Here is a 10,308-nt window from a genome sequence, read left to right as displayed (position 1 = left end):
GCAACCGAAGTTCCCGACCAAACATCAACTTTGCTAGCGTGTATCCAGTGGTTTCATGCTCTGCTGTCCTATAGGCCATCAACAGTGAAGGGAGTAAGACATCCCAGTCATCTTGACGGCTATTACAAAAATTCCATAACAAACATTATTCTTTCCGAATATAATTTTACGATACACTTAATTTCAATATTCGCGCTAAAACAAACACAATAACGAACGAACGTTAACTTCAACAATACGTCTCTTTCTGACTGCAATTCAATTACTCACTACCTACACACACACATTACATTATTCCGTCACGTTGTCACCCTCTTTTATAAAGCAGACTACCCTATATCTAGTAAATACTAGAGCATTCATGAAGGAACAAGATAGTTCTAGAAACTAGAGGGCGCCACACCAGTCATGTGACCTCGATGACACAACACTGCCCCCTCCTTAGTATTGTTCGTCCCGAACAATTGCCACTTACAATAAACCAATAACAATTAACAATAACTTAATTAAATGTACAGAATTACAATCACAAAATTACAATTCAATTGTTACGTCTCTGTTCGTTTGTTAATTTCCGGTAGAAATTCTTCCCGAGAAACTTCAGCGATACAAGTCATCTCTTAAATAAAACTAGTTTATTCTTTCTCAATACAACTGTGCAATACACATAATTTCCACAGTCACTTAAACACACGCTATCATTCTTAACGAACGATTCACGGACTTTTCCTACTACCGCGCTTGACTCAACTGTCCGTATATACCTTCAATCTCTCTGTCCGCTATTCAATCCCGATTCATTGCCTGGCGCACTTATATACAAGAATAGAGGGCACCTAGCAAATACTGGATTATTCGTGATGTTCCCCGATCTTTCTAGAACTCATTACGTGTTACCAGAGTCACGTGACTTCCGCTGTCGTTCCGTGGGTGGTGATGACTAGCTGCCTTCCCTCTAGTCTTACACTGCTAAATTAGGGACGGCTAGCGCAGATAGCCCTCGTGTAGCTTTGCGCGAAATTCAAAAACAAACAAACGTAAACAATAACAAATTAGTTAATTTATTCCTTCACGTTTTTACGTGCTTAAACGGGCTCGATCAAAATGAGTATGATGAATATTAACATCTCAATAGAGAAACACCATACCTTTTGCTCAGTATATCATCATTTTGTGTTTGTCTAGATTTAAATAAATATGTACATTCCAAGAGAGATGTAATCATGTTTTTACACGCTTAAACACTGGTAAATTTAAGGTCACGTTTACTAGAACTGACAACAACGTACAAAATATAAACTTACTTGTACAGAGTAACTCACTAAGCGCTAAAGGTAACACGTGTTCAAGGACGTGACCACAAGAACGGATTTACTGTACTGGCTATAAAATAACTGTCTATCTTCTTAATTCATTTTTTTATCCATCCCTCAGTTATTTGGTCGATGCTTTGCTGACCTTTTATTTACAATCTACTCTCGAATGCACTAGAAAATTTAACATAAAATCTTTCGAGTAGTAATGTGCAGAGGACGTTAGAAGGGCAGGAGCTCATTGGCTCATTTGTAAGCATAGGACGGCAAGGCCTTTTTTGGGATGGAGGTGGTAGGGAAAAATATGGGAACTGTGAGTTACATCTGGTACATATAAGATAAAAAGCCATATAAACAAAGATATCTTCTTTCATTTCTATTCAGTTGGTTTTAAATACACTTTTAAAATCTAAAACTAAGCAGTGTATTAATGTGTTTTAGTACTTAATAGCATATAACAATTACTTTTTTACTCTAAAGACCTACAAACCCCTGTATTATTTTCATATTAAAGCTGAAATATTTTTTTCCCTAATAACCTGCAGCAAGCAAGATGTGAAATAATTTGTATCTTTTAGTAGCTGTAGGCATTTTTATTACCGAGAAAGAGGACACTTTGGGGTCATAGGAAGAGACGGGCCTGCCCCCCCCCCCAACTGACCTCAAATGAACAGGAATTTGTTTGAGATATAAAGCGAACTTCAGCTAGTAATACTTCATCTACCCCAATTAAGAAAGGAAGTTTATAATTTGAGAAAAATCATCCACTTGTCCTTAGGTTTATTGGTGGAAAACCTCGTGATATGCTGATAGACACTGGTTCTACAGCTACAATTTTTCGACTCGATTTCTTAATGAAAGGTGGGAAATTACATCCAGAGATGAATAAAGAAAAGAGATTGATGAAAACAGTAAGTGGACATTACGTTTTAACAAGAGGAAAGTTGAAAGTTACCCTTAGTATTGGAAGCTTCTCTGTACTTCACGGTGTGTGGGTAATTGATATTGAAGAAGAGTGCATATTGCATATGGAGACGTGGATGTGAGTTTAGACTAGCTTCACAATTTATGACCAAGAAATCCCTGTACACTATATAGCAATTACTACACCAAAAGTTGAACATCCAGTATAACAAGGATGGTGTTCATTGCACAAATAAGAAATTATTTGTTTATTTGTAATTAAGCACAAAGCTACACAATGGGCTATCTGTGCTCTGCCCACCACGGGTATCGAAACCCGGATTCTAGCGTTGTAAGTCCGCAGACATATCGCTGTATCACTGGGGGGACAATAAGAAATTAAATATCAAACCAGAAGTTATTAGCAATAATTCTTTATCTAGTAACTGGAGTGTATTAGAATAGAATACTCCATCATGTCCTGGAGAATTGGTGGTTGTAATAGTTCTGGTGGATGTGAAGAATAAAAATGTTGTACATGACTACCCAAAGAAGGCTTTATCAGGTTGTGATAAAACAAAATGTAGTTATTATCAGGGTCCGAAATTCGCAAAATTTCTAACTAGTCTTTCACAAAAATTCTAACAGGTCTTCTAGGAATTCTAACTGTTCCTCATCAGGTTTAAATTGGTCCACTCCAAGAAGAAGTATATATATATATATGTTAATTTCTATTGTCAATTGCAGATGTGAACCTCTTAAAGAAAGATATGGATCATTCAGAGGAATGGTGGGACATCTATGGAATTACAATGGTGAAATCCGGGATTCGATTCCCCACAGTGGACACAGCATAAAGTACAATGTGGTTTTGCTCTAAAACAAACAAACAACAAAGTAATTTCAAATATGTATAATCATATATGTGTAACATCATTAAACACATTTTTTTAATTGAAACAACAGTTTTTGTTTATATCATTCATGGAATGTACATAATCTTTATATTTACATGATTTGAGATTACTATTTTAATATTTACCAAAAGGTATGGTATTTCTTCATTGGGATATTAATATTCATCACATTTCACTTGGATTGATCATTCCATTGACATGTTTCAAAAACCTTCTTTTAATTTCAGACATCATAGGGATTTCCCATAATGTTTTAAAAAATTGTCCAGGAATCTTCAGAAGGCTAGAGTCTTCATTTGGGAGATTGGAGTAAGGAATGTTTCAATCCCACTATTCGTTGGTAAAAGAGTAGCCCAAGAGTTGGGAGTACATGTAACTCTAGGCAATAAGATAATGGAATTTTGGTCAAACGTAGGTAATCACCATTGAATACAAATGTAAATTCTGGTTTAAGCTTAAGATATAAAAGATTTAATTTACATTTGTGAAATTTATTTACGATGAACGTAACTAGTTATTATCTGCAAGATATTACTCAATTTTAAGTTGAAAATCCAAATGCAACAAAACTCACAAAGGCTTAGCATAACTGCTAACACTAGTATTAGTTTTAATTTTTTATTTTATTTACTATTACTAATACTAGCGATAGTATTAGAGCATCACTGTACACCATTAATTTCGTTTCGCCAAGAATCTACTTAGTAACTAAGTGAAATTTAACACTTGATAAAAAATGACCGATTATAAAAATTAAATCACACTCACGGTCACAGGTAATTCTAATACCGTTACACCAGTGGGCGTTGTCTTTCTTACCTGATATTTGTCTCTGTGCATGATTTGTGGTGTCATCATAAAGCATTAAAAATACACATATGCAAGTTATTATCTAAGGTCGCCTATAAACTGTAGTCGCCTTCTGTGGTCTATAAAAATTCTTCTGGATCTTATCTTCCAAGATAGGATTTATATATTATTTTCAGTTTAAAATCACCAGTATTAAAACAAACTCCGAGAAAAATTACGAAAACACAATAAAAGGCCTAAATCCTCCGCGTTTAGGTTAGCCACTGCTTGTTGTTATGTCCACACAACGCCTATATAAATAAACCACCAGCTTTTTCCTAAACTTTATAATCTCGTTCTTGCGCAGTACTGTTTTACTACCAAGAAACGTTTCTGGATGACTCAGCGGGCTGTACGAGTTTCGTAAACGCTTCAACGGGGAAGTTAACAAATTGTTCGATATTATTTCTCGACTAAGCTTGGGTGTTACCGAGTCGTCCTGATCAACCACCATTCGTTTTCTATTGGTGTGACGTTGCCAGATAAGAAGAGAAGCAACATATATTACAAAAAACAAGAGGAGTGTTTTCTTGTCTAAATGTGCAAGCTTAATTGTAATACAACGACATTGAGTTTGTTTCTGTATACAGTTTAAGCAAGAGAAAATAACTTAAAACAAAGCCAAAATTGCAGATCATTTATAAATAAACAAATGAAACATTCTAAAAATGTGCCTAACCCAAATCACGTTAAGACGAATACATTCACAAAAATTTTCAAAACTAAATCTTAAACCTAAATCATTAATGAACCCTAAAAAAAGTCCGGCACGGTCAGGTGGTTAGTGCGCTCGACTAGCAATCTGAGAGTCGCGGGTTCGAATCCCCGTCCCACCAAACATGCTCGCCCTTTCAGCCGTGGGGGGCGTTATAATGTGACGGAAGTGGTTTTTTACATTTTGTATAACATCGTTAAAAAAATTAATGGGAAGTACTGAGAATTTATGTAATGTGTAGTGAGAAATTCTTTGTCTTTGCATGTCCTCAATGAGTAAATTAGTAAATTTATTGGCTGTCTATCTTTATAAGCTTCATTGTTTTTAGAACAAATCCCATTTCAGTTCGTGTAAATTTAAATCCAAGGTGGCAACGAACCTGTAAAAGTTGTATTTTCTCCATTTTGTCTCAGAATCTGCATACCCTCACAAATCATACTAGTACTATGCTAATTGCTGTATATTTTAATATTTAAGGATCAGAAAACAATTAACACAATGTAGAGAACTTTAAAATCTCAAAATATTATATATTATTTGGAGGGGGTTCTAGTAGACCCTCCCCTGAGTAGGTGTGTTCTGAAATTATTTTTTATAGCCGGGTTCAGTAAACTGAATAAAGGGTATTACTTAGTTAGAGTTTGAGAAAAACGTTGAAATACTCGCGTGTGTGTGTGTGAAGGGCTGGAAATTTAAAAATGTTGCCTGGAGTGTCAAGAGGAAGAAACTTTTTTTTAATGTAGACATCCTGAAATAGGTTAGATCATCGATTTTTTTTCTACACGTCAAGTCTAAATTTGGTTAAAAAAATCTGTTTCTGTATCGTTTGTAGTTTTGATGCATGATGTCATTTATGGAACCGAACATTTCAAATCCTTCACATGTGTGTTGTGCACTCGTTTTTTAGCATTTTGTATGATTTGAAACTGACACCGTGCTATATACTAATCCCTAATTCACGATTATATATATGTGTGTGTGTGTGTGTTTGTTTGTGTAATAAGCAATGTATGTACAGAACTGGTGGAGTTAAGAATGTCTGCAATTTGTGGCATAGATATCATTTTATGTTTGATTTACAGATGGGTGAAAAAAAAAACGTGTAGCTAGTTCAACACAAACCTACTTATAAATTTTGTGCGAGGTGACTTCATCTATGACATTTTAGCTGTTTTTAATAATTTTTTTCAATTATGGTTATAGTGTATGTATACTTATCCTAGGAGGCGTTCTGAAGATCTTAACTGAAACTTATGTGAAACTCACAATGTCGTTGGTTGCTTTCTCATTACCAGCATTGGTCGGCCAAGCTTGATTAAAAAAAACAAAACGTAAATTGGTTTTTATCTCCTACTTAAAATTACTATTCACAATCTTGTGAGTAGTACTAAACATTAGAAAGTCACTTTATACTTGCCTTACCAAGTATGGCAAATATAGTTTATGTATTTAGTATTTTAGCTGTGATTTCTACGCATGTGCACGGTAGATATTGTCTGTACAAGGTTCAGACGCAACTATGACGTCACAAGTGAAGCCTTTGTTATGTTGAAGGGGAATCCCCTTCGTTTTTTCATTTATGATATCCGGTAATATTTACAGAACATGAGCAGGTCACAATAGATTTGCATTGTAGTAGTAGATTTAGTTTTTGTCTTCCTACGTAATTGATTATGTAGTAGAAGTGGTAAACTGATTTTGATTGTAGGCAATGACTCTGGACTCTTAAGTACGGAGCAAACTACATCTTGGAATAATGTCACCAAACAGCTATGGGGAACTTATTAATAAAGCTAATTGACGCTCTTACAGACTTTCAATTTTTCAACGTTTTCAAATTAAAGTTTTGAAATTCTGAAAATTTGTCTAACAAGCCAAATTTAATATACAAGTCTGAGCCTGGTCCTGTCTATCAAGTCACAATTATGCAAGTTTGAACCTCAAGCCCTGTATAAAAAACCAGAGGTGTATAAGTCTGAGCTTCAAATCCAGTCTAATAAACAGCAAAAGTTATAAATTTGACCCTCTTGCCTCCAGTGGCACAGCAGTATGTCTGAGGACTTACAATGCTAGAATCTGGGTTTCGATACCTGTGGTGGGCAGAGCACAGATAGCCGATCGTGTAGCTTTGTGCTTAATTACAAACAAACAAACAAACTGACCCTCGTGCCTTGTTTATCAGGCCTGAGTTACATCAATCTGAGCTTCAGGTCTTTGTTTTAACATGTTGTTATCATATAGCATTAAGTCAAAGGTTTAATGTTGAAGATTTTATTATCATAATTTGTTTCATGATATGTTTTTTAATGAGAAAATTTTTCTTACTTGTGTGATTATACCATTTTTGTGGCTTTCTTCATATTGAACACAGAGCTAAAGGGTTTATCTGTTAGTTACCACTAGAAATGTACTTTTTAACCACTCAAATTACCACATTTGTACGATTAAACAGTTGGTTATATTACTTTCTTTCTGTTTTTTAAGGTACATAATTTATAGTGTAGTTCACAAATGTCTTCATATTGCAGTATGGCAGCTAGCTTGTTGATTTTGGTGCTCAATAAATTAGTATATTGCTTCACAGGATGCTATTGGAGAGACAACAATGCAACAAGAAATCCCTCAGGCATCACAAGCATCTGGATCTTGTTCTCCTGTCAAACAAAAGATGGAATATTCTCCTACTAAACAAGTAATGTCTGCAGAAAATAAAATTTCCCAGATGTTACTGGAAAATGAATGTTGTTCAGACATCAAGCAGAAGTTAAAAGTTTCTATAGCTGAATGTAGTAGGCTAAAAAATGTTATCAAAGAGGTGGGTATTATTCTTTTGTAAGCTTCAGGAAATTAATGAGATCTTATTTTAGAGGTATTTAACACTGACAACTATATATGATCAAACCAATATTTAATTATCTGTCCTAACAAAGACTAACTAATGCCATTTCCCCCCTTATATCTTAATAAACTAAAATTACCTGAGGCACCTTGTTATGCAACCCAGTGCTTCTATTGGTTTTATTTGTGAATACAAGTTTGAAGTATAGACGAATATTGATATGGGCATTTTTGTTATTTCTGATGCTGAAAATTGGTAGATGTTTGGAATGTTCACATTTTATGGATACAAGTTATTCTTAAACATGGAAATAAAATCTAAGTTCAACATTGCTTCATATCATTGTGTTTTCTTGCATGTTATTCTTTTGTTTTCTTCTTCAATTTATTTTTATGAAAATTAGTTGTATTATCCCTGCAAGGCATTACACTGTAGTTGCTTGATGAAAAATTAATAACAGTAAATGATATTTCTCTACTAAAATACAACCAAGTAAAAAATGGATAAATAATCATATACTAGAATATTTTTAGTAATTGGTTAATCAAGTATAAAGATAAATATAAAAAATTCTTCAAGTAAAAAAAAAAGAAATGCATAGTTCTGTGATGAATGGATGGGAAAAGTATAAGGATTTGTATAATTAACCAATTGGTCACCTTCTCCAAACTGACCTCCACCATAAGAATCTAACAAATATCTTATTTATTTTTTTATCAGATAACTGATGTAAATAAAAAATGGCAGAAATATAACCAGGAGAGACAGGTGTATCTCCAACAGCTTCTTGCCAGCTTCCAAGAACTACAAGAAAAGTCTAACTCTTTGAATCCAAAAGACCATCTGTTAAAGAAGTCTGTGACTGAACAAACTAACAGTCCTGTCGTTGCCACTTGTGGATCCTATAGACATAGTGATTCCTCCCTTCTATCTAAACAAGAACAGCATTTGACTTTAAAACAAAGTTATGAAAAGGTGGTTAGAGATAACTGTCGACTACAGAAGGAACAACAAGAAATGCATAAAAACTTTGAGGCTTTAGCCCATCAACTAGATCTTGTTAGAAATGAAAGAAAAGAACATCAAGAAGTGCTAGATATGCAGGTAAGTACTTGGAAATGTTTTTCTCAGTTTAATATAAATATAATGAAAAAGTGTACTATTGACGTAAAATAGTTTATTGTTACATGTACAAGTGTGAATAAGAAAAACTGTGTAATGGCAATAAACATGAAGATGTGCATATTGTATAATCTTAAGGTTATATATATTTTTTGGTGAAAATTTCAGCAGTAGACTAAATAGTTATATTGTTACTTCCATTTTATAAATTAACACTTCTTTTTGGATATTCTCTATATATCAGTGAAAATAAGCTACCATTAATAAAGTTAAATCCATTAAATAATTAACCTTTTCAGAGAATTTGTTTTCCATTTATGGCGATACTTTCTTTATTATTTTACCGTTTTATAATTAGCATATTGAGAAAAAATAAATATTATAAAATTTTTGGTTCCTGTTGTTGGCATGAACTTGTAAAACAGCCATAGGTGGCTACTACCTAAAGTAGGGCTAAGTCAAAATTGCCATAGCTGCTTTATGTGGTGGTCAAAAACTTTCTTAGTATGAGACAAATGTGGATGTACCACAATTGGATTGGAAGGTAATCCCTTATGATTGACTATGCTATAGAAAATTATTGTTTCTTGAATGAATTTCATTTTCTTCATTCAGTTTGTTTCTAGAGTTGACAGAAGAAGTTGCCCATTGGCTATTTCCATTGAATTTGGCTTGATGTAGTTTTTACCCATTCCAGATTAATGTTTATAGCGATTCACACTCTTTGGTTTTGTCTTGTAGTTTCAGTAATTTTATTTCTTATTCCACACATTAGAACTTTTGAAATGTGAGCTTCAATGTATTTGATTGTATTTATCTTGTTACACTTATCTGTTTCTTATCTTCTGTACTTATTCTTGCATAAGCATTCCATCCACTAAATCTTCTGCCTTCTTTTGTTGGGTGATTGAATCACATGCCAACTTAACACATAAAATCATCTTACAATACGCTAAAGTGAAATTTGAGCCCTGAGCCTTGACTTTTTCCTTATTTAAACATTATTGTAACTATGGCAGTAAATGATGTTGAAAAGCTAGAAATGAAAACTAATTGCAGTATTTTAAAATGGAAGTTTTTTGTGTATAATCATGTTGATTCTGTATTTAAGACGAACTTAAAGTTACTAGGCTGGCTGAACCTTGAGGTATTATTAGGTTTACAGCTGAAAGTATCATTAACAATGAAGAAACTCAACTAATGAAAGAATACATTCTAATCTTTATAAGTAGATGCATAAGAAAATTATATTTTATTAGCTTGGCTGATGGCCAGGTTAATTATTAGTTTTACTCTAGGAACATAACTTAATCTAATTGGAAGTTATTATTGCCATAAAGTAAAACCCTGTATTATCTATGATTTATTTATCTATTCTTGTAGGTAAGAGCTTACAGAGAAGATTGGGAAGCTGAAAAACGAGAAAAAGAAGAAGCAAAAATGAAAGTGACTCACCTAACAGAGGAATTAAATACTGCAGGTGCTAAGGTAAAAATCTTTCCAGTATAGTAAAAGATTTTCTTAATTTCTATACTGTTGCATATCTGCTTGTTTATTAATTTCTGGTAGAAAGTCTTTCTGAGAAATTTCAGCAATACAAGTCCTTTCTTGATTAAAACTAGTTTATTCTTTCTCAATACAAACTTTGTA

General features: G+C 33.5%; 1 protein-coding gene across 2 annotated transcripts in view; it reads left to right on the top strand.

The window, feature by feature from the left end:
- LOC106463074 (testis-specific gene 10 protein-like) overlaps positions 1-10,308 on the top strand; it is a 24,615-nt gene that overhangs the window by 7,637 nt on the left and 6,670 nt on the right. The window contains exons 1-4 of one of the 2 annotated variants that reach the window (XM_022390479.1): positions 6,903-6,907; positions 7,282-7,512; positions 8,257-8,640; positions 10,042-10,146. In XM_022390479.1, coding sequence (XP_022246187.1) covers positions 7,303-7,512; positions 8,257-8,640; positions 10,042-10,146 — 699 coding nt within the window. In that variant the 5' untranslated portion in view covers positions 6,903-6,907; positions 7,282-7,302. Of the gene's footprint in view, positions 1-6,902; positions 6,908-7,281; positions 7,513-8,256; positions 8,641-10,041; positions 10,147-10,308 lie in introns of those variants that run through there. The other variant, XM_013923044.2, reaches the window with a different exon arrangement.

The sequence above is a fragment of the Limulus polyphemus genome, unplaced genomic scaffold, assembly GCF_000517525.1.
Source record: "Limulus polyphemus unplaced genomic scaffold, Limulus_polyphemus-2.1.2 Scaffold1317, whole genome shotgun sequence".
In the NCBI taxonomy this organism is placed as follows: Eukaryota; Metazoa; Arthropoda; class Merostomata; order Xiphosura; family Limulidae; genus Limulus; species Limulus polyphemus.
This window is presented reverse-complemented; position numbering and strand designations above follow the sequence as displayed.